The sequence below is a fragment of the Zonotrichia leucophrys genome, chromosome 10, assembly GCF_028769735.1.
Source record: "Zonotrichia leucophrys gambelii isolate GWCS_2022_RI chromosome 10, RI_Zleu_2.0, whole genome shotgun sequence".
In the NCBI taxonomy this organism is placed as follows: Eukaryota; Metazoa; Chordata; class Aves; order Passeriformes; family Passerellidae; genus Zonotrichia; species Zonotrichia leucophrys.
Window position 1 is genome coordinate 2,366,059 of NC_088180.1, and position 25,644 is coordinate 2,391,702.

General features: G+C 42.8%; 1 protein-coding gene across 8 annotated transcripts in view; it reads right to left on the reverse strand.

Moving 5' to 3' along the window:
• The window catches only part of MYO9A (myosin IXA), a 181,011-nt gene that overhangs the window by 50,972 nt on the left and 104,395 nt on the right, over positions 1–25,644 (reverse strand). For all 8 annotated transcript variants that reach the window (XM_064721969.1, XM_064721971.1, XM_064721966.1 and 5 more), the window contains 2 exons: positions 19,130–19,246; positions 10,598–10,732 (listed from right to left, as the gene is read on the reverse strand). In XM_064721969.1, coding sequence (XP_064578039.1) covers positions 10,598–10,732; positions 19,130–19,246 — 252 coding nt within the window. The remainder of the gene's footprint in view (positions 1–10,597; positions 10,733–19,129; positions 19,247–25,644) is intronic.

The window sequence follows — 25,644 nt, forward strand, 5'->3', positions numbered from 1 at the left end:
CTATCACAGGACATTTTGATGGCAGAATTGAAGATAAAAAGGAAACAGGTTTCAAAATCCTAATAGGATGCATCTTTTAATAATAATCAGATTCATTATTATTGGTGCCTCTGCCTTTATTTTTAATATGAGCAAACAACTTTAAAAAAAAGTATGTACATCCTCATCCAAAATTAACATGAACTCCACAGATATTCTTAGAAATAAAGAGTCTGAAGAGCTTTGAGGCATTTTACAAGGAAATTTTTGCTAAAACAACCCCTAGATGGTCTTGAATTCACTATTGGAGACATTGTATAATCTCACAACAACAGTACAGACAAATACAGATGTGTGCTGCCTTAGAAGGAGTTTTTAATATCCCTAAAGCCTTTGGGATTCAAAATATACAACATCCCATTGGGGGAAAAACTCCTGAAAATAAGGAATGACTCTGCATCATGAATTTTGTTTTCTCCTTTTACTTTTCAATCTTTTACCTTCAATTCTTGCCGAGCAAGCAGGCCACAGCAGGACCTCCCAACAACATTCTCAAAGCCCTGCTGAATTACAGGCAATCCAAAAAAAATCACAGATTTGATTAAAACTCGTGGCATTTTGCAAGGCAGGAAAAAGCTTCTCTGCAGCAATCACAGGCTGTGCACTCAGAGCAGGCACGAGCTGCTCCTGAGGGATTTCCCTGAGAGTCACTGGGAGCCAGCACCATCCATCACTGCCCGCTTCCAGCAGCCCTTAATGCAGGGCAGGGTCCATTAGGCCCAGCTCTGCCAGCTCAAGCCTGGTCAGGATTTTATTTTTTTTTATAATAAAATATATTTATTTTATTGCGGAGAGCAGTAAAACCTTGCTGTGATGAGCCAAGAGCAGCATTATTGCAGTGGTGACACGAGGGTGTTACCAGACTTATATATTTATTATCCTCACTCTTTGTTCAAGTACTTGTTGGGGGCTTTACATTTTTTTGCCCCCCAAAAACCCATAAATCATGGAGAGTTTTATGTCTGCACACATCTAAGCTGAGAAATCATTGCTCTGCTCTAGAAGGACTCTAGATATCCATAATTCCACATGGGACATTCAGCAGCTGCACAGCAAATGTGCTGTGAAACTCCTCTGGCCACACTAAAAATTTATACTGCTGCTGAGATCAGTGCAAAAGCACTGATCAGCAATGCCAGATACGGAGTTTTGAAAAAATAATCTAGTAAATGACCAAAAAATACCAGAGTTCAAGGTCTCTACTTGTCTGGGCTCATTTTCAGCAGTTCCACAGATCTGATGGTCAGTGATCAGGTCCCTCCTGGCATAGTTTCCTTCAGCTGCAGGATTTTGGCTGATTCTCCCTCCTCTGCTCCTTTTTTTTCCTCTGGGCTGGGTCAGAAATCCTCATTCCCAGCCTCTGGGGCTCTTCCCTCCCTCCCATCCCCAACACAAACCTGTTCCTGCTCTGGCCAAATGAGAGCAGGGAGTCAAGTCCTCAACAAACAACCTTTTCCACAATAATTCAGAGATTTACTCTCATTTCAGGACAGGCAGCAGGAACTATTCCAAAGCTTAAATGGAAATACGTTCCCCTTATTCCTTTTTTCTAACATTTTTCCAGTTCCTTGTTTGGTTGCCTTCAGGATCTGAGCTCAAGAGATACAACTATGGCTTTGGGATGGTCTGCTCTAATTTCTGGGGTATTTGCTGCTCTGCAGAACACCCTGCAGATTGTTCATAGAAAGACAGAAGCTATAGAATAAAATCACTGCTGTCTATTAAACTTAATTAAATTGCAGTTGTTAATATTCCATGTGATTCCTATATTTGTCTTCTAATGACCATCCTCCTGCAGAATTCAGGAGATATCTTGAAAAGCTACCTCCAAAATATTCCTTCATCTCTGAGCATGACAACAAAGCCATCCTTTGATGGATGCAGGGTCCTGGATACTGGAATATGAGGGAATTCCATTCAAACAACATGATGCTTTCATTTAACAAGACAAAAACAACATGAAACACTTTCATTCAAAGAGAAAGACCTCAAGCTGGAGGTTGATTAAAATTCAGTTTAAATTTATACCTTGATTTAAAGCTAAGTTATGTTTAGGGGCACATTCAAATGTCCTATTCCTGGAAGATCATCTTTACATCAGGAACCCAATTGCTGACATTACCACTATGCAAAAGTTTCCAGTGCAGTGAAGTGCACAGAGCCCCTTTTTTGGCATCCTTACGTGCAATAAAAACGTGAGATTTACTCCTCCCATCCCTGGACACCTGTCTGCTGCAAAGTGGAGCCATGCAAGCTCACTGGAGAGAAGAGCACTGAGCTCCCACACTTGGCAAAAGAAATGGAGCAAAGAACTGAAAAAAGACATTCAGGTTTTTTTTTAGAGTCCAGCAGCTTCATATTTTCATTTAATTATTGGGTGAGATGCTACAGATGGTTCTCCAGGTGAGCTCTATGGACTCCATGAGGGGATTGCTGCTTCCCAAGTGGGAATTCAGAAACAGCTTTGCTGCCCTAAGCATGGAGAGAGACATTGGCACCATGTCAGCATGGGCTCACTGAAGGGATCTGAGTAAAACACAGTTTATGATGTTCAAATATATTAAAAAAAGATATAAAATGGGCATGCAGACTGTGAAATGCACATGAGAGTAAATCTTTACTCTCACACAGTGAGGAAAAGCAGCATGTAAAATCTGGGGTACCAAACAACCAGAATGGGGCAGAATACACAACATTTTAAAGTGGGAAAATTACTGAAACTCTAGGAAAGGGGGCAATTAAAGCTCTGTTAAAGGGAAACTCTGCCTGCCTACACTGACCCAGAGCATGAACGCTGCCCATGGCACAGAACAATGAATTTAAAATTAAAACACACATGCTGAGCATAAGGAAAACCTTCCCAACTGGGGTGCAAGGCCTGATGGCAACCCTCCTGCCAGGAACAGAAATATCCTGTAATTTCATAGTTGGAGTTGTTGAGAACCAAGTCCTGTTATCTCTACAGGAGCATTGGACCAGTTCTGTTATCAGGACTTTATTTCGGTGCTAAACCAAACCAAAACACTCAAATCCAGGATGGAATTAAAGATTTCTTTATCCTAAGTGGGATAAAACACCCACAAGCCCAACAAAATCTTGGGAGATGCTGGAAAATGTCTTTACATATGATCATCAATTACTCTGTATCCAGCCACAGTCATCAGTAAATAAACCCAAATGCTAAAAATAAAAAGCACAGTTAGGGGAGAAAAAATTACACATGATTTTTAAAGTCACACTTGTGTAGACATGGTATCTGTGATAAATATGATATCTAAATAAAATATCTCAACTCTCTTTGGAGTAACATGGTCCCTGGGTGCTGCTGCTCCCCAAAATCATGTGGCAAAGTTCAGGGAGGGACAAGGGGCTTGAAAAGCTTCAGAGGAGAGGAAATGCAGATTAAACGAAACAGAAGATGTGATAAAAATAAATTAAAACCATAATAAATTCCCCATCTGTCTAAAAGCACAAACCTCAGGGTTTAGGAAGTTCAAATCAAAAGGTAGTGAAAAGTCCCTCCTAAAGATAAAGGTTTTACCCTGATATGTGAAATTTGTTGCCCTATCATGGGATATCAAAGATACAATTTTTCCCATGATTTAAAGAGGTCTGGAGGGCTTTGGGCATCCATCCACACATCCTGCAAGCCAAAAGCCCTGAAAATCCCTCAGTGGTTCAGTGCCCTGGAGGCAGATGTCTTATCCCACAGGGATATTGCCATTAGTCACAGTGAGAATTGAGAAACAGCCCCAAAAATAAGATTCACAACCCCCAAGAGCAGCAGGAACCTCCACCAGCTCATTCACCTCCTCCCACCAGGCAGAGCTAGAACAGATCCAGGAGTTTATCTACTCCAGCCTTTCCCTACTGAGGCATAGGAAAACCTTGTTCACACAATGAAAATTCCCAGATTAAAGTGAGAAATCAACTGAAAAATCCCTTTTCCCAGCGTAACTCCACGTGGGAACATTTCCCATCGAGCTCCTGCCATAAAAGCTCGTGTAAATCCAGAGCCATACGATCAACAGGCAGCTACTTTGGGATGTCTAAATGTATATATTTGGCATCAAAATTCCCGACTAAACAGAAGGGTGTGAAATTCCTCTCTTCTTGCCTTGAACACCATCTGCTTCAGCTTCAGTTTCTTTGCAAAGTGAGAAACGAGGAATTGACGCCCCTTCCACATCTCTCTCCATTCCTAGATCAAATCCCCTGTTTAAAATAATCCCAAAATATTTTTGTAGAGTATGTTAAAAAGGGTTGTTTGTTAAATGAAAAATTAAAGGAGCTAAACTTCAAAAAGGCTCTTTTCTGGCTATGTATGGACACATTTTCATCCTAAAATCCACCCTGGGGAGGTTGGGAAAATTAGTCCACAGCTGGAAATGGCAACAAGGTGTGGGAGAAACTCTCCCCTAAGGATTCCTCCATCCAGGCATGAGCCCATCCCATGGAGGATTAATTGCTTATTCAGCAAATGGGCACTGTGAGCCAGGCCCAGCAGAATCATCCCAGCATAAACTGATGATTAAAATGAGTTTGATATGATAAATCCATGGGATGTGGAAAGGTCCTAAATGACTGAGACCAGTGTCTGATGCTCAGTCTGCTTGTGCTGCAGACAGGGTGGATGCCTCGAGTTCCCAACATCCCTCCAGGAAAAGATGCCGAGGCTGATGGTTTCATTTAGGAATGAAGATTTTTATGTTTGTTCTCAATTTCAGTAGAAAAGGAATTTATAGACACAGCCATAAATATAAATATATAACACATATGTTTTTTAACCATGTGCTCACAGACACAACAACTATAAATATTTAACCACATTCTTATGGGTACATGAGCTATAAACAGGTTTTTAAGGCCCCCTCTGTCCACGACAACATGAGGCAGTGCAGGGAGCTGAGGAGCCTTCCCTTGAAGCCAAAGTTCTCTCTCCTTCCAGGTGACTTTCAGCAGCTCCTCATCAAATGCCACATGAATTTGGTTTTATTCTGATGTTTCACCCACTGATAATCTCCCCCGTGCTGTACATTTGAATTTATTGGAATTTGGACTCTCCATCATGAAAGTGTTCTAAACCAGCAGGCTCAGCCCTGAAAATCATGTGCCAGCTCCAAACCATCCATCTCTGAACTCAAATCAGCTCCCTGAACTTCAGTGGCAAGAGGGTTTCAATCACAAATTATATTTTGCTCCCAAAATGGGCAGAATTGGGTTTGCAGGGTTCAGCTGGCAGCACACACAGTGCCATGATCCCATGGGCTCCCTCTGCAGAAACATCTTCCCAAGCTGCCCTTACACAGCCAGGACAAGCACGAGCTTAACATTGCTGTGTGATCTGCTGGGGGACCAATTCCTTTAATTTCTTGTGATCAAAATAAAAGAGGAAAAGAAATATCTGTATCTGCACTGTCAGCACCTTGAAAGATGGATCAGAGTTAGGAAATCAGAGAAGGAACCTCCACAGTGGTCATGGTGAGGACCAGACTGATCTTTGAGGCTGAACATCTCCTCCTTCCAATCCCACTCCACATTTTAGTCAATTAACTCACTCCTGATTCCAGTCCTGCCACAGTAAGACCATTTTTAGGTTGGCTGAAGTATTTTAGAGGCCTGTAAAGATTTCCTGCTCGTCACCTTGCTTAAGAGGAGAGGTCACATTGCACAACTCTGCCCTATGAAAATCCACCAACAGAAACACAGAATGGCTGGGCTGGAAGAGACCTTCAAGATCTTCTGTTTTCAAGATCTTGTGGACACCTTCCACCATCCCAGGGTGCTCCAAGCCCTGTCTGACCTGGCCCTGATCACTTCCAGGGATGGGCCAGCCCCAGCTGCTCTGGGCAGCCTCTGCTAGGGCCTCACCACCCTCACAGCTCCCAATATTCCATCTGACCCTGCCCTCTGGCAGTGGGAAGCCATTCCCCCTTGTCCTGGCACTCCAAACCCTTCTTGTACCATTAATAAATAAATTTAAAAAAATATCCCTGGCACAGTCTGTGCATTTATTTAGCCAATACATCTGAGTAGGAAGCACAATCAGCAGAAAACATCATCTACCTGGAAAAAGAGCTCAGAGGAGAGGAAAAAAGCTCAAGGGACCATGGTGACCTGGGAGAGGGACAAGGGCACTGGGAGCAAGCACCTGTGAACTGGAGAGTTACAGCAAGGAGCATGGGATGAGGGGTGGGCTTGCCAGATGCAGCACTTCTCTGCACCAGGGATAAATTAAAAGTTAAGAAATTCCATATGAGGAGAGCTGTAGCTGGATGATCTTTAAGATCCCTTCCAACTCAATCTACTTTATGGTATGAGAGGATATATAAATAATATAAGAGATTAGGATATATCCTATTACAGGTCACACATTATATATTATGTTTATATATATTTACTGCTCACCATTTGGAGAAACCCAGACACAAGTGGGTGGCAAACGAAGCCCCCCAGTCCCAGCCATGCAACATCCATGGGCTCAAGGATGCTGGAAGGACAGAAGACAAAGCTCTGGGGGTCTCACAATGGATCCCAGAGTCACAGAGCTTGGAAAAGATCTCCCAGACCATTGAGCTCAGCTTGTGCCTGATCCCCACCTCACCAGCCCAGAGCACTGAGTGACACATCCAGGAGTGCCTTTGCCCCTCCAGGGATGGGGGTTCCACCACCTCCTGGGCAGCTCCAGTGCCTGACCACCCTTTCCATGACGAAATTCCTCCTGATGTCCAACCCTAACCCACCCTGGCACAGATCAGGGCTGTCCTTCATTTCCCTAATGTGCTTTGAAATCTTCCTGCCCTGCAGATACCATTTAAACAGCTCTCAGCATCCTGATTTTTATTAGTGTAATTTATGTGCTCTAAGCATCATCCCCTTCTCCCAAACATGAGCTGCGCTCGATGGAGTTCTGCCAAATAATAAATCAATAACTTGTGCAGCTTGTTCCTTCTCCACGGGTCATGTGGCCCACAGCTGGCCAACATTTCTCAGAGGGCAGCCGCTCTCCCATCTCCAAGGAAAACAAATTTGAACTGAGCCTCCCAGGACTCAATGCTTGACTTCTGAGGGTTGGCTTTTGTCTTCGGAGGCAATAAAGAGGCGTTAACGCCTAAGCAGTGATGAGATACAGAAAAATCCCTCGCTGGAAGGAGAGGAAGAGTGTTCCAAGCAGTAGGAGAGAGACCTTTTTTCATCATTTATTTTAAATTTAAATATTTGAGATTGATGCTTTTTAAAATTAATTCACTCCCACATTAAATTCTAAATGTAATATTTAGGTAAGATATCTAAACTCATTTTAGAGTATTACGTTCGTTGGAGGTAGTGACCATCAAATCACACCTCCAACCAAACACCACCATGATTTAGTCCAGACTATCGGATTTCTCCACCTATTGCACAGGACCAGTAAACCCCACACACCTCCCTAAATATTTACAGAGTTTTGGATGGCTGAGCAAACATTCCATAGGATGCTTTATCCTGATGAAATTCGATTTTTCAGGCTGAGATTTACTGGCTGGGACACCAAACTCACCAGAGACTCCACCAGAAAATAGACTTCACTGCACACCTGAGCTCCTGCCAATTGATTGTACTCCAAATTCTGTAATTTTTTTCAGCCTCTACCTTGGTTATTTATGGATTTTTTAAAACAATAAAATCATGTCCTTGAAACTGAAGTTTGGTGGGTAAGCAAAAACTGGAAAAAGAGGTAGAAAAGAACTTTAATAGCAAGACCTGTGGGATGGAAAGCTACAGGATGAGTCCTCAGCCTTTGCAAAGCATCAGCTGAAGCAGGGAAAGGTGGGTGAGGTGGAGAGGACCAGATGAGCCCCAGCAGGGATGGGGAAGATCAGTGAGGACAAAGATGACAAAGTTTGGAGAATGGGATACATAAAGAAATAAAAACTTGTACTCCTGGCCCTTAAGCTGCCAATGACCTGGAAACTTGCAGGAAACTCAGATCATAGTGGTGTGGTACTGGTGACCTCCAAACTAAACTTCCAAACTTCACCTGCAGCAATTATTTAGCACAATGCCCTAAAAAACCCCAAACTGAAGAGCTGCTGTATTTTTGGGAGATACCAGCCAGAAGATCAGGGATGCCTTGGTGGTTGTTTGCAAACCACTGGAAATAGTGCCATCTTCAGACAGCAGGTTTAAAAAAAGATTCACCAGACACATTGTATTAGATTTCACCATGGAAAAAAAAGAGAATAAAATTTAAGATAATCCCATGGTTCTCCCAGAGGACAGTGGTGGGTATTTTGGTTTCCATAACATCAACAGCATGTCATGGCAACAATTCCATCATGGCTAAATGCAGCTCTGGCAGACAAATTCTATTAGGATTTCAAGAAAAATCCTCAGTGACTATTTAATTTTGCCACTTATTTTTTTGGCAGAGGTGTCTGGGTATCTCAGCAATCTCTCTTTGGCCTCCTGCAAGCTTTGGAGAGCTGAGGATTCAGAGAAAGATCTCTCCATTTCAGTCCCTATCACCAAGACATGAAAGAAACCCTTATAAAGATACAAATACCTCAGATAAACTCACATTTTGAAGTAACAGAACCATTTTGCTCCCTAGAAACACAATATTAACTTCTGGTCATCATTTGTAGACTCATGACTATCATTAAAAAACCTTTGGGCTAGTGATGAATGAAGAATATTCTGAAGACCCAAGATCTGAACATGAGTCCTTGAGTTTTCTTTCCTTCTAATCCACTCCTCCACATGCAGCTGGAATTCCAGGGTAAGTAAATGGTTAAACCATCCAATTCATACACCTAAGGATCAGTGCTCGTGCAGCTGCACAGATTTTGTATTTATAGACTCAATCCATGCCAAGATGTCTGAATTTTCCAGCAGCAGAGCTCACAGAGCTCCAGGCAGGATCCAGGAGGATGACGTGCTCAGGCATTAAGAGCTGGAATGGGCCCTTTGCAGTTTGATGGCTCCACAACTGCTCCTCACATCCACGGAGCAAACACTGACTCCAGTGACTTCACATGCCTGACAGATTTCCAGGAGAAAGGAAAGCTAATGAGCTCTGGAGCTGCTCCAAGAAGAATTAGGGATTGCTGCACTCAGGACCTCTGTGCATCCCCAGGCTTGGGGGGATGCACTGACCTACTAAGAAATCCCAGCCCAATAACAGGAATTCCCTCATGGCCGATGGCATCTTGGAGGAGGCTGCTGAAACCCCACCTCATGGAGGAATCATCTCTCTCCAGCTTTCAGGAAGGATCCTCCCTCCTTGAGTCTCTTCTAGGGAGGGTATGGCAACATTTATAAAAAATCCAGCTGGTTTGGCTTTGTGATAGCATCAAAATTTGTATTTTTATGGTGGACAATGGGAAAATAAACCTGTCTCTAGAAATAGACAGGTTATCCCACTATTAGAGCATCTGTTGAGTAGGGCACACCTACAAACAAAGGCCACTTAAAAAACTGAAATTAAATGGCTTTGAGCAGCTCTGCTCTACCTTATTAACCAAAACCAAAGAGATAAACAGAAACCATCAAACTCATGAACAAATACTCCCTAAGTGACCCACTTGTTTTCTGAACATCCTCATATTCAAGGCAACTTTTTCTTCTGCATTTTCCAAACTCTGACAACACTGGAGAAGCCCAAAACAAAACCATCAGGGTTTTTGGGAAGGGTTGGGTTAATTCTGTAATGATGATAAGGAGGGTTCCCCTTGGCCTCCCCCAAGAAGGATTTCACCTGGAGAGAGGACATGCAGACTGATGTAAAAAATAAAAGGCATTTTGAAGGTCTCTAACATATTTCTGTGTTGTACAGCCCAATAATAGCTGTCTATCCATGAAACAACACATGGATGGTGAAAGAAACTTTCAGTTTTCTTGTCCACAAATGGAGAAGTCTCCTCCCATCACTCTAAACCATCTTGTGTGTGTTACCTGCTGGATTGCAGCCTGTGTTTTTGGTGTCTCTCTTAGAGTGCATTCATTTGAGGCTGGAAAGCAACACCCTGTTCTAACATAAGTAAAGCAAAGCTTAAAGTTCAGCCTTTCCCAGTCTGCCAGGGCTATTGAACATGTTAATGCTCTCAAGTCTGACCTCTAAGAACACATGAGAGTGACATTTCCCCTCCCTCCTCACAAATCAACACTGGAAGGCAAAAAGCACTGCAAGATTGGGAAGGCTTTTTCACTAGATACCAAAAAATAACTTTTATGTGATATCAAATGGCACAGCACCATGTCCAGGCAAAGGCAAGGAAGGAATTGCTCATTCCTTGATAAGCCCTCTGAGCACATATCAAGGAGACAAAAGGGGTTAAGGTCTTCATGATGTTTTTGGAAGTCAAAATGTTTATTTTAAACCAGCAAATGCCTGGCTGGATTTTATTTTACAGGTGGAAGTTTGTAATTTAGAAGGTCAATTTGAAGTTAAATAGGAATAATTCAGTGTACACTCCTTAACAAAACAGAATTAAAGGGACAATTTCAGAACTTTATCAGGGCCACAAAGTCATGTCAATATTCACTGGCATTAGAGAGTAAATATTTCTGGACTTACCTGTTCCAGTTTAAAGATGTGTTGGTTAAAGTAGTGCTGCAAGCGCTCGTTGGCAAAGTTAATGCAGAATTGTTCAAAACTATTGTTTTCATAGTCTTCAAACCCAAAAATATCAAGCACTCCAATGGATAAAGTCTGCAAGAAAAGTAAGAGTGAGGATTAGAATAAAATCTCATTAAGTGGATTATTTGTACACAGTACATAATCAAAAGCACACCGACAGAATTAAATATACTTAATAGTAGGAATTTTACTAGAATTGTTGATATTGTGCCATTTGGAAGACTCCTCCAAATCAAAGAGACAACGTGTAACTTTAGATATCTGGACAAAAGGGCTTGTTCTAAGAGAAAAGCCCTTCAAGAGGTGATTTTGTTTTTCTTATTTACAAACAAATGGCCGTCTTTGAAGAAACCCGAAGCCTCTTCCAAGTTATTCTATTGGATTTAAGAGTATTGCTCTTCAGAAGGGAAAAATGGGGAAACAAAAGCTTGCATGGTGAAGACAATCCATGGAAACACACCTCCAAGGTGAAAGCAGTGTCCAAGCAAACCCACTCCAGCTGCAAACCTCAAAAAGAAACTCCAAAGCATCAGAGCTTCCCATGGAAATAATCTTTAGTTCTCCTGGTGAAAACTGAAATAGTGTCACAAATAAAGCATCCACCTTGTTTGTCAGATGGATCAGACAATGGGCTGGTGTTTGGGGGCATTGAGTCACTCCTGCCTCCCTGAAACGGGGGAATTAACACAAAAATAATAATAATGCTGCTGGAAAAGGGAGCCCAAAGCCCTGACTGACACTCAGCCCTAAGTGCTGGCCCAGCCCTGCCTGTGACACCTGGCTGTGTCCACGTGGCTCTTCTGTGTTCCGGCACCTTTTCCCACCAGCTCCTGCCAGTTTGGGATGAGGGATATGGAGGGGCACCTCTGGGCTCCTTTAGCTCTTGGGCAAGAGGGTGTAAAGAGGGACCCATCCCATTTTTTTTACGAGCCCTACATTCTCTCTAACAAACTTCCATAAGTTCACAATAGGGAAGTTTTACTTTTATTAAATCCATAACCCATAATATAAATTGCAGGATTTGGCCAGTTACAAATCTAAAGAGCCTTTTTTTCCCCATCACTTTGATGATTTTGTGAACCTCAGCCGTATCTCGCTCCAGGCTTTTCCCCAAATTGAAGAGCCAATGCCTGTTTGGTCTCTAATCTACAATTACCTCTTGAGATGCTCATCAAGATGTGGCTGCACCAAGGTTTCCTGTATTGGTAAAGAGAGCTCAGTGCTGCAGTGAATTCCCTGCTTGCTTTGCATCCTCCTGGCCCCTCCTCTCCCCACACCAGCCAGGCCAGGAGGGGCAGCTGAGCTCTGGCCAGGTGGATGTTGGCCCACAGGTGAGTGCAACCCATCACCTGCTGGCTCAGGCTGTGCTTCCCACCCTTGATGGGAGCAGAAATGTGGAACTTTCCCCTTTGTGTAGGTACTGGGTTTCATAAAACTTGAGCCTTCTGCCTGTCAGATGGATTTGGGAAACCCGGAGGAAGAGGGACATGGGGATGTGTCAGCAAATAAACCTCATCCACAGGGGGAGCTGGGGTGAAAAACAAGCTCAAAATACAGTTTCTGTTGCAGCTTCCATGCCTGTACATGACTGCTGTGCTAAACACCTAACTCATAATTAGTGTCATAAATAAAACTCATACTGTGCCCACCCAGACAGGCTGCTGTCATCAGAAAAGGAGTGAAGAGCCTGAAGGACACATTTGGGGAGAGCTCCACCAGCAGCTTGTTAGGGCACCATGCACCAACCAAAGCCATCTCATACAAATAAATACTCCTTTCACCCATTACCATTAATTAAATAATTAACAAGAGAGGTAAAAACATTAGTACTGATCAAACGAGCCAAGCCTTAAGTAGGGAGGAGAAATATCCCCTCCCTTCCACCTCAAAAATCCTGAGAGCTGCCACATGCCCTGGTTTTAGTTCTATGGTGTTACCTGCACTTTGGATTTTCTAACACCAATTCCACTGCCAGGAACACAAACCAGACTGTCCACAGGCCTCTCCACACTGCCTTTTGTCCATTTTCAACACGTCACACAATGTGGGAGGAAAATATTCCCTCTGTGCCTGACTGCTGAGCAGGGAACCACCTACGGCTGCAGCAGGCACGGCTGCCGTGGGCAGAGCAGCAACGGGGCCCTGAGCTGGAGCTTTGTCTGACCTGGACCCTGGCCACTGCGACAAGCACAAACACAACAAACAAAGCATTTCAGCACAAAGATAAGTCTTCAAACCATTTTCCAAGAGTTCATTGACTACTTCATCTTTTGTCCAGGCTCTTCTCCCTGTTCCAGGGCCAGTCAGTCTCTACCTCCCTGATGCCATGACAGGGATGAAGGCCCTTGGCCACTTTCCCAGAAGTTTGCATCACTCGACAAAACACCCATGAGAAACAGCTCTTTGACCAGAAGATGGGAATTGGGAACCACTGGACCAAGGACAGCCTGGCAGAGGATTCACCCTCACCCTCTGCTTCCTGAGGTCCAGCATCTTCTCCTGCTTGTCCCGATGGATGTGGCAACACTCCTGCTCACCAGGCAGAAATCTGCCTCATCATTTTTAAACACATCTCAGGAGGAACTCTTCTTAAACTCTCTGTATGATTATTGGATCATATCTTATCTATATTATCCATGGAAAAATTGATGATGGAAACAGGACAAAGTGACTTTCCTCATCTCCCTTGCAAATCCCGACCCCAACCACCCCATGCTGTTCAACCTCATCCATACAATACCCAAAAGTTCCAAAAAATTCCCCTACATAAAAGACTCTATTCCACCATATACAAACAAGACTTGGAAGATAAAATGCTCACACTTCCAGACTATTAATGAATTTACTGACACCACTTTCAAAAGCATCGTGTTGATGCCCTGTGGAAATAGTTCAGCCCCTGCCATGAGCGAAGACTTCAATCTGAACAAAGTCTTAAAGCTCTCACAAATTTAATTTAATATGAAACAACTGAGCACAAAAATCCTCTCCCTTTTTTTCAAATCCTGGTTCATTTACTGCATTGAAACTGCTACCAAATATATTTCAATGTGGGCGTGGAAATACACTTATAAAGCAAAACAGAAGAGTCATATACAGCAAAAAATAGCCCTGTCAGTTATAAAAGAAATATTAAATTTTAAAGCTGTGTTTTATAATTTTTTTGCTGACACCTAAAATTAAACACACACAGAATTAACACGATAAAAATATTATTATAAAAATAATCTGCATTTCACAGAACCACTGCAGGTATCAAACCACGCATCCAGGAGGAGGATGGTTAATTCTGCCATGGTTGTTATACAGAGTAAACCAGCATTTTTCTCACATCCCTGTGTTTGTAACTACCAAACTCCTCCAGAATACAGATTATAAACTGTGTGGTTTTTTGCAGAGTTTCATGCCAGAGAAATGCAGGCAGAGCTCTGCAGTGAAACAGTCATTTGTCCTCTGCTCCCAAAAGAACGGGGCCAATGGATGCTACTTGGGAAAACTTTAAAACCTGAGAAATTTAGAATTTATGGCTGTTTTTCTGCTCTCTGTCCATTTATTTATGATTTTTTATAAATATATATATTTATATATAAATATAATATATATAAATATTTATAATATTTATCATAAATAAATATTATCTATTTATTTATGATAAAGCAGCATAAATGTACTAACACAAAGTCAATTCTTGTAGCAAGGTGAAAAACCACCATTTCCATTTACATATACAGAAATTAATTTTGCTAAACTGTCTGTAAAAAGTGTGTAATTGGTTTAGAATGAATTTTGCAGCCCAATATTTAAAAAAAATAATCAAGGGAGTTTAAAATTTACAAATCTTTTAAGTCTTCAGCTCCAAATCTGTCGTTTGAATAGGTGCCATGCGGAAATCACACAAAGATAACTTAGAGCTTGACTTGCCAAGTCTAGCTTGTGTGTTAATGCTGTTTCTTTATCAAAACTAACATATAAAATTAAAAAGTGTGACTGCATTAATTAGCATTTCAAAATTCCTGTGATTAAAAGTGCACGTCTGTGAGGATTTTTAAAATTTGGGTGAACCCTGGGTCAGTGAGCACTTGCCGCTTGAGATGAGGAAAAATGACCTCATGCTTTTCTTGAAATGTCTCAGCCATGACATTTAAACACAGAGCAGGAGTTTTAAGGGCTTTTGGCAAATGATGACCTTGAAGCTCCGTGCTCTCCAGTTCCCAAAGTGCCAATAAATAGGGATCATTGGAGCTGATTTATGTGGCCCCAAATACACACTGGTGATGTAATTCCACCATGGAGGTACATTTTGGCAATCACAAATAGGTTTGCTTCAAATTCAGGGGAAAAATCTTGTTTATTGCTATTTTTAATTTTTTTACCTCTTGTCATTTTAGTAATTTCTTTTCATTTGTAATATTCCAAAGCCAATAGTGCAAAAAATCCCTCCCCAAAACCCCAAAATCCATCACCACTTCATCCAACAGGACCACTCCAACCTACATCACCCCAATATACAAGATGACCTATATGTAAAGTGAAACACAGTGATTTGCTACAAACTTGGAAGTTGGGACCTAAAATTAATGAACTGATGCACAATAAATACCCTGCATGTCCAGCAATTCTTCCTCTGCTTCAGGTCAGAAAAAGCCAAGAATTAACTGGTTGGTTGAATTTAAATGAATTTTCTTCATGGCCATGAATTCATGTGTTCAACCATGAATTTTTCTTCATGGCCATTAATTTTAATTTTCTTCACAGCCATGAGTTCACCATCATCCCCACGAATACAGCACATCATCCAAGCATGGCAGCAGGGTGATTTGGGAAGAAATTAAGACACTTCACAAGAACCAAATGGGGAAAGATTAAAAACACCCTCAGAAATGCCTTTTGATCCACCATGATCTCCACTCTATCATATTTTTAAGAGGTGAGATGGACTTCTAGCAATTCCTAACCTGATTTATGGAAGGGGAATTCAATAAGAGGCTCTGGGAGGTTCAGTAATCTCGTTCTCAAGAGAAGACAAAGTCTCTGGCCTCATTAATAAAGGTCAAATTTCAGACAGTTTGTAGGCAATCATGAGTCCGTAAAAGGAACTGAAAGGGGTTGAGAGAAGATGAAGGAAAAGGGAGTCAGAGCAAATCCAGCCCATGGCAGCTCTGCCATTACCATAAACCAGGAGGTATCAAATAACACATTCACAACTCGGGTCAGAAATAATATGCTAGAAATCCTGTCACCAAGCAAGATAAGCCAAATCCCACTGTGTTTTCCCAAAATATTTCACTGCACATTTAACTAAATTTGGATATCAAAGGTCTGATTTACATCTTCCAAATATTTGCTGGACAATATGGAAGAACAACGGCCGAGTGTTTATTTTTCTTTGCCCAGCTTCATCTTTTGATCTTCTCCTTACTGCTGATATCAAATAAACACATATTGGGATCTGAAAATGATCTCTGTTCCCATTGTCCCACTAAAATCAAATCTACACTGATGAAGAGAGAAACTTCTGTATTAATTTTTCTCCTCAACTTCTCCCACACACACTCTAAATTGAGATGGTTTTGAGTCTTGTTTTACCTCTGCATAATGTGATTATTATAAAAGAAAGCTCTGTGCCCCAAATCCATCATCTGACACTTTCTGAACCTTCCAAACCTGCAGGATTCTTTCAAAATGCATCTTAAAAGTCAGAGGAGTATCAGTGTCAAGCATGGGCTGGGATTAATCTGAGACTTTTACTGCAGGGTGAGTCACATATTATTCACCCACTGCACACCCAGGGGTTTCTGAGGAGCAAGGCTGTATTTTGCTCTCATAAATCAGAGATTTGATGTGTTTCAGAGACTTTTTTGGCTGGCAGCAAGGAGATGCCACCCATGTGCCAAGGTCTTGCCTTGCAACAAGGAGGGTACTCCCAGGGTTTGGAGATGCCAATGCTCCCAGCCCACCTCCCAGTCACCCAACCGGTGTTGCCCAACCTCAAAACAACACATGGGTGTTGTAATCTTCGCTGCAGCATTGTTCTCGCCTCTCTGCTGGGACTCTTCTCCATTCTCTGCCACACACTCCTTCCTTTCTTCTCAGGGGCGCCTCTTGGGCTCTCAACCCACCCCTATTTATCTCAGTTACCTTCACGAGCTACAGCTGCTGCCCAACTAAGGACCCTGCAGCTGCAGCTCGTTTGGAGCAACTCAGACCCACACAGGTCTTACAATACAACATATATTCAGGCCCCCACACATGGGAAGCTAAGGACAACCTGCATCCTCATCTGGGGCTTCTCCAAGAATGAGCTGAGAAGGAATTCAGGAGGATTGGGAAGCGGGAGGAAAAGCCAGATCAGTTGTTGGCTCCTGTTCTCCATGGTGGTGACTCTCAGCTGGTGCCTCAGTGGCAGCTGCAGAGCCCAGATGCCCTCAGACCCTTGTTGGCAGCAATGTTATTCCTCGAGGGCACAGGAGCAGCTATTCCCAGCCCTGCCCAGTCCAGGGAGACATTTCTCCTTTCTCTGTGCTGGAACTACCCATGTTGGGGGCTAAAAATAGGGCTGAGGAGGTGACGTTGGTAGAACCACTCAAGGGAAAATTGGCTGTCAATGTTTAACAGAGCTGCTCTGAAATGCACATAAATCTCTTCTTCACTGTCTCCACCCCTAAAATGGGGAGGATTTGTGCGTTTTCATGATTTCTAGGGGATTTGTGGGACTCAATCCAATTCATAGAGGACTCTGAAGATAAACTGAACTACACTTGTGCCTGGAGCAGCAGATATTTCCTGGTATTTTGTGCGCTGCCTTTCTGCTTCAGGAACTCTGGCCCAAGCTGTGCCCAGGATTGCCTCCCTGGAGCTGGGTATGAGCACACTCTGCAGCTCCAGGTCCTGGGCATTGGCCAGCGTGGGTGCATCTGCTCTGGCACAGGGGCAGCACCACTCCCAGCTCCTGCTGCCTGACCTGGATATTACCATTAGGATTTTGGGGTGAAAAAAAGGGTCAGAAACCTGTGAATTGTGAATTCATGAGATGACACACAGAGGTGGGCAAGGGGGAAGATGGTCACACTCCATGGGAGTCTTGGCTGGAGAAAGCAGAGGGTTAATGTGCAGCAGCAATGTTGGAGAAAAGCAGGAATTTGGGCTGTTCTGGCTCTTACCTGCTGAGATTTGAGGTTGGGATCAAAAGTTTAATTGCCCATAAACAGCTACTGTGGTGCCTCACTTTCACAGCCATGCTGACTAAGCACACAGGAGTGTCCTAGACTGATTTGTATTTAAATATTACAGAACAGATAATAATTTTAAAGAATCATTGGGTCATAAATAAAAAATAATTAGCATTTGAGATGCATTTCCTTGTCAAAACAAATCCACTTTTCTGCTTCACCAAATATGTAAACAGTGTGGTTTGTTTTTTCCTGACAGCCCAGACAAAACTTTTGATTACTTGGAAAAAAATCAGGAAAGAACACAACATTTCTGGTAAAATATTAAACAGAGGGAGAGGCAGCATGTGCAGTCAGAAGGCTCGCTGGATGTTATCACTGTAACAACCCTTCTTTGTCAGGAAAACACATAACCAGATTTCATAGGCATGTTTTTATTTCCAGCCCACAATTACGCTCCACAACCCTTTTTTGGAATTAAATAAAGGAGTGATTACACTGAGAATCTCTGCAACTTCAGTCCTATGGCACAATCCAAATGTCAGTGCTCAGCAAAAATCCTCCTTTTGGCAGCTGAGACTTCAGTTTGTATGCACAACCCCCCAAAAAGCCCCACATGCTGCTGGACCAGACCATGTCCCAGATTCCCAAGGCAAGGGGAGCTGGAGAGCTGGCAGTGCCTGTGTGCAGGGACACAGATTTTGGGGTCAGTACTCCCCAGCCACGAGGATGTGGATGAGTACACGAGAGGGTTATGGAGGATGTGCTGGGTCACAGCATGCAGGCCCTGCTATTGCAGGAAACTTCCTGTCACTCTTTCCATTAATTCTTTGGGAAGGTGGTACAGCATCCCACCAGCTCCATGGCTTATTTTCTTTAAATTCATTTTTCTACTGTACTACCTCAGTACCTACAGACACCCACCTCCTTCATAATCTCATCAGGGAGCAACTTCACCAAAATGCAGCAGCAAGAATTCCCTTTTTCCCCTCTGAATTATACATGGCCCTTTAGTTTTACACATAAGGAGGAAAATATTTGCCATTGCTCCTGGAGTGGGTGGGGGAACTGGCTTTTGTGGCTACAACAAAATCTCCTCCCTGGTTGCTTTGAGCTGACAGTACTTGAGGTGCTTCATCCTTCTCAGCTCAGCAAGCACCACTTAGAATAATGATGCACTCAGCTATGATCCGAGGAAAAATTAACTTCATGTTAAGCAACACGCCTGGGTAATGTTTTATCACTCAGTTATCTATTTTAAAACCCAAGAGAGGATCCACAGGAGCTGCTGAGGTGTTACCTTGGTGCTTTCCTCCATGTCCTTGGAGTTGAGGAGGGCATGGTTGATCCTGAACACGATCCAATCAAACAGGGCGCTGTACAACGACTTGGCCATGGAATTCCGCACGGTCACGGCCTGGAACAGAAAAGAAAAAAGGTGATTGGGAATGATTCCTGCTCTGCACTAAAATGGCTTTTGCTTCTCAAGCTCCCACATCCAATGTTCATATTTCTCCCTTGCCAAAATTTTGTCTGCTATTTTAATTTATGCCATGTATGTCAATGGTCCTAACAGCACTGGGAATTGGGTGTAATCCCAGGGCTGTGGATGTGCCCCTGACCTTGGCTTGGTTTCTTTCATGCATTCGAGTGGATGATACACAAGATCACACCACAAATCCCATCACTGGCAAAAGGAAAAAAATAAATACACACATTAAATATAAATATAATAAATTCACCAAGATCCTTGAAAAGTTTCCTGGGGGAGAAGGAAAGAGAAGGGTGGATTTTGCACAGGAGTGACAGCAAGAGATGTGAAAGCACAGGCCAGGACAGGCAGTGCCTGGCACCAGCACAAGGGCTACAAAAAGGGAGGTTAAAAACCCCTCTGGTAAATCTGAGGGTTCCTGAAAACTTGAAGTTTTCCAGGTACCACCAGTGGGAGCTACAAATCATGGCAGGCAGGTTCAGCACTCCTCCAGCAGCTCTCCCAGCGAGAGGAATAACAGAGCTGGGAAAGGGTCATCCCCACCATGGCCAGGATCAAAGAGATTCTGCTTGATGGGATGAAAGCTGAGATCAAAGGAAGATCCCTGGGCTTTTGGACAGGCACCTACATAGAGACCCAGAAAGCAGGAATTTCTATTTAAAGGTTATCTTTGTTCTTGCTGCTTGAGATTCTTCCTTGGTTTCAATTATCACCACGAGTAGAGCTTTGGTACATATTAACCACCCAAAAATTTATGGCACCAGCCATGACTGCTACACTCTGGTTCGTTTTAGCCACTGCAGAAGAATAAAAAAGGAACCAGAAGATTCCCATGTAATTATTTCAATTAAACCCTGAACTGTAACAAATCAGTGGCTTGTCACACATTGCCTTGAAATCCTTCTCACCAACGCTCCCTTCGAGGAACATCATCTGAGTGGCCTCATGTCACTGACCCCAAGGGAAGGATTAAAGCTCATGTAGCATCATTTATCTTCAATCAGCTCACTCCCACCTCTTTTCCCCTTGATTTTCAGAGACAGCAGCATTTAGTGTGACCACGAGCCGTTCTGCCAATGTTTTGCTATTAAGCACATGGTCTCGCTTCCTCTCTGTTCAGCTGGAATAGGAGAAGGGATTAACACAGTCCACGCCAGGAGAGATTTGGGTTGGATATGAGGAAAAATTTATTCATGGAAAGGGCTGTCAGGCATTGGAACAGCTGCCCATGGCAGGGGTGGAGTCCCCATTCCTGGAGGGATTTAATAGATGTGTGGATGTGGGGGCTATGGGTTAGCGGTGGCCTTAGCCCTGCTGGGGGATGGTTGGGCTGGAGGAGCTCAGAGGGCTTTTCCCACCTCAACAATTCCATGGTTCTGTGGCTGAGGATGCTCACAGCCTCTCTACGCTGCTAACCATAAAGTGGTGGCAATAAAAAGTGACATCACAAGGTAACTACAAAACATGGACATATTCAGCTAGGAATTCCTCACCCAAAAAACAACTGAAAACAAGCATGTGATGTAAATAGGTGAGCAACAGGACTGAGAGGATTTTGGTGCAGCTCAGACCAATACAGCAATTTTAAAGAGTGAGCTCTTGAAATGCTGGAGTTCTCCAACAAGGGCTGGAAAGCAGCCTGCATTTCAAACACAAAGAGCTCCAGTTCTCACTAACTGCTTTTTCTTTTCTTTACTGATGAAAAAGGTTTGGGGTGGGTTTTTGGCTGTTTTTATTAAAAACAACATGGGTTGTTTGGGTGGGGGAAGTTGCTATCTATTTTTTATTTTAATTTACTCAAATGTGAAAGAATATCACAGCAATTAATAGAAAATTCAAGGCTCCATCTACACTTTTTTCATTGAGCTGGAAGACAATCAGTGCCACAGAAAAATCAGTCTCTGGGGAAAGACCTAAGGCCAAGATCCAGGAATGCCTCTCACTGCCCTAATGCTTTGTCCTGGCATAAACCAGCCCAATTAATTGCTCTAACATGCAATTAAAAACAAACTCCATCTCTATTTAAAGCCAAAAAGAACACGGTTGTTTCTCCTACAGCATCATATATGGGTTTATGTCACAATACTTTCCATTACCTTTTATTAGAGGCTACAGGGATGTGCAGGACTTCACCAACAGGTGAATGTTTGATTGGTTTTGTGTGAATTGTTTTTGATTTAATCACCAATCATGGTCAGGCTGTGTTGGGACTCTGCAAGCAGTCACAAATTTTCCTCATTATCTTTTAACCTTCTGTCTGTATCCTTTCTGTATTCTTTAGTATAATTTAGTTTAGTATTCTTGAATATATTCTAGTATCATAAAATAATAAATAAATGAGCCTTCTAAGAACATGGAGTCAGAGTCATCATTTCCTTCCTGCACAAATACAAATACACCAAAGTGTTCCCACAAATCCAACACCAAAGTGTTCAACAGCCACTTTTAGAAGCAATGGTCTAATCCTAAGAGCTGGTAGGAAACTCCTGGCAAAGCAACACATTGAGAATACAGAGTGGATGGAGCACATTGCCTTCATCCATTTAAAAAATACCTGCACTGAAATGAACCTATTTTAAATGACTCAGGGTTTAGGGGGGGCTTTCTTTATTTGAATTTTTTATTTCATTTCAGTAAAATATTTACTTTATCAATAGATCTTCACTGATGTCACATTCTAAATATAGCCCCTCACTATCCTAAACAGATTCCAAAACTACCCAATCTGGAGACCATCAGGGAATATTATTTCTTTTCAAACTCAGGAGCTGCAGCAGAGCATTTAAAATAAGATTTTACGCTTTATTTAATGAGAAATCATTTATTTCTGTATTACCCTACATATCTTAAATTAATTCTAGTCTCTGAATTCTATCCCATACATCACATAGAGTTTGTCTTCAGGTCAACACCTGCAGCTTCTGGTCTCTTCCACAAGTCTCCTTTTGGGACATTTAGGCAGATCTGGAACATGGTGATGCTCATCAAACCATTTTTATTTCCCTCACAAAGCAAAATAAAAATAGCTGCTGCAATGCCAAAATAAATCTCTGGGGATCAAAGGGAGCAGGATATGTTGCACCCACACAAAAATATTGCTGATTCCAAACTGAGACAGATCAAACGTGCTCTGACTCAGAAGATCAGGAAATAAGCCACAGACAAGGTTTTAATCAATACTTTCCTGCTTATCAAGCTAGAAAGGATCTATATATTATTTATTATATGCCAGAAACTCCACTTGTTGGGCTGCCCAACTTTTGTTAAGATCCTGATAAAACATTTGAGTTCTTTGAGAGATTTCATTGCCAAATTAACTGTACTGAAAGTTGTCATGATCAGCATCGGATTCAGGCCACCTTAAAAACAGATAAACTTCTGGAAACATCTTCTGTTAAAAGGAACAAGGGGATGGCAGGCTTAAGAATTAAAATCTGCTTTTGAAGTGCTTTGGAACAAGGACTTACAGTTCCAGCAGCAGCAGCCTGTGTTTTAGAGGCTTGAAAAGATGTAATCTCAGGAACCCAAATTTGCTCAAATTAAAAGTCTCTGTAAAACACATTTGTACACACACAGGAGATTCTTAAGAACTGAGATTACAAAGTCACTAAATATATTTAAGCAAATCTGCTGCCATCCCACAGCACCCCCTGCTCCAGGCAGGATCCCTCACTCCTGCCCTTCTGCACTCAGCTGAGGGCTGAAATTTCAAGCTGGAATTATTCAAAATATTTGGTGGCACCCAGAAAATCCAGGCAAAGCCGGTGGGTTAAAAATCCCCACCAAACTTATACATTGGAAACTACAAAAAAGACATTGTGGGCTGGAGGCAGAGATGGAAACAGAGCTGGGGAAGGGTCTGGAGCACCAGGAGCAGCTGGGGGGGCTCAGCCTGGAGAAAAGGAGGCTCAGGAGGGACCTTGTGGCTCTGATCCCAGGGAATGAGGGGCAGGACAAGAAGGAATGGCCTCAGTCTGTGTCAGGGGAGGCTCAGGTTGGTGGAAAGGTCGGTCAGGCACTGGCACAGGATGCTCAGGGAAATGGTGAAGACTCCATCCCTGCAGGGATTGAAAAGCTGTGTGGATTACAGCGCTTGGGGACACGGGTCAGTGACAGAGCAGGGTATTCCGAGATGCTCAGCTCACCTTTTACAGACATTTTCACATGATTTTGCTGGAAGTTCCCCCCATGATCCTTATTAGATTCAGTGTTTTTACTGCTGACTGACCTAACACACGAGCAAGAGCAGCAACAGCTCAATCTGAACAACAAAACCTCAAATATTTTACATTTTTCAGACTAAGGGGAATAAACAAAGCCCAGAGAACAGAGGGTGGGTGGAAACAAGTGCTGAAGGACTTTGAAAGGCAAATAGCAAAAACTGGAGCAAAAATTGCAGCAACATCCCTGGATGTGCCAGGGAGCAGAAAGCAAAGAGATCCCACTGAGTTGGATCTGATGGTCCTTGTGGGCCCTTTTCAACTCAGGGTCTTCTCTGAGGACAAAGCCATCAGGATGCTGCTGGAAGCTCTGTGGTTTAGCCACCCCCTTCCACAGCCAAGAGGAACATTTTCTGGAGTGTGGGCCCCAGATCCAGAGTGGGACTGAAATACAAGAGACAGACCCTCTTCTCAACGACTCCATCAAACCAACCCAACCATGGAGAGTATCTGCAACAGAAAGTGACCTCTGGTGTTCAGCTTTAAGCATTTTTGACCCAAACAAATCCATGGATGAAGGGCTTTTGTAATTAATAAATACTTCCTCTAACATTGTGTTTCAAAAGAGCCAGACTAAAATGAAGAACTGTTTCTGTTCAGGGCATTGCTTGACACAAAATCAGAAAAAATTAGAAGGCCAAAACAAAGCAAAGCTCATCACTTTTGCATCACTTAGGAAGAGCAGGGTATTGGTGCACTAAGCCATTCTGAGCAAGAATCATTCCAAAGTGGTATTTATCAGACAGTCTCTAAAGATTTCAAGCATCTCAGCTCATTGAGAGTTTTGCCCATCTTCCCTCATAACTGATGTGGAGGACAGCACAGACTGATCCAGGACAGAGGAGAAAGGTGGTGGAAGGATAATTGGGTTTGGGCAGCTCTTATGATCATAAAACACAACTTAATATTATATTTGCACAGCCATGAAGATATCTGACTTTGCCTAGGAGGGTTTCTGAGCCTCTCTCCATCCCTGAAACTCCCAGAGCGCAGCCAGCACCACATGCTGCTCTCAATAAAGGCAAGATAAAAAATCCCAAACCCATTTTTCATAGAAAAGATGCCCTTTTACACACACACATTGCACAGCACCATCTGTTTTGGGGCACTGCTATGAAAAATGCACCTCAGGAAAGTCACAGTGCTCAGACCCCAGTCCCTGAGCACAGCCTCAGTTAATGAGAAGTGGATTTAAATACAACTGGAAAGTGAGTGCGAGCACCAAAACCACTTAGAGCCCTAATGAGGATTAAACACCCGTGGAGTTTATCAACTGTGACAACACTTATCCCATCTCTCAGCATTATGCAAAGCTAGGCAGCATCCATAAAGATGTGCTGACAGACTCAGCTGGTCAACACAACATCATTGCACCTTCAACAATCCTGATCAACATAACATTGTTAAATCCCAATTTTTCACTGGGGACACCACAGACATGGGGCAAGGTCAGTGCACCCTCTCCAGACTTTCTACAAGCTATGAGATCTTGAGAAGTTGGTATTTAAATGCCATTTTTCAAGCACTGCTCTGGAAAATTCCTTTAATCTAGAAGAAAAGACTTATTAGAAAGCAGCCTGACGTGTTAGCCTCAAAGGCAACTTAGTGCTTTGCTGTACAGATCACAAGATTTGCTCCACAGTTGGACATGGTCCTTTTTACCTCCAGTTTTCCAGCATTTTCCCAGGAGGCTGTGTGTGTGCATCCCATTATGGACAATGCTGGCATTATCTGTTCACACTGGATAAACACATTGCCAGCACCAGCATTACCCACCAGTGCAGAACCCATCCCCAAAAATATGGCTTTACAAGCAACACTCCTTGTAATTTTCCCCAAAAGTTCAAATAGCTCCAAAATTTAATTTGTTAAAATAGGAATGATGTTGGTAGAGCCACAGGAGCAACCTATGGATTAATTCTCTCCTGTGACCCCCCAACTCTTCCGGACCATGTGCAGCTGTTTCCTGCCCTCCACGAGGAAAACAAGCAGCACATTCCCCTTTCTGCCTCTCATCAACAAATACTGAACAATTACAGTAATTCCAAGGTGACAAGAAATGTTTCTTTCCAGGTGTGAAGTTTGCAGGATTTGGTGTAAGAC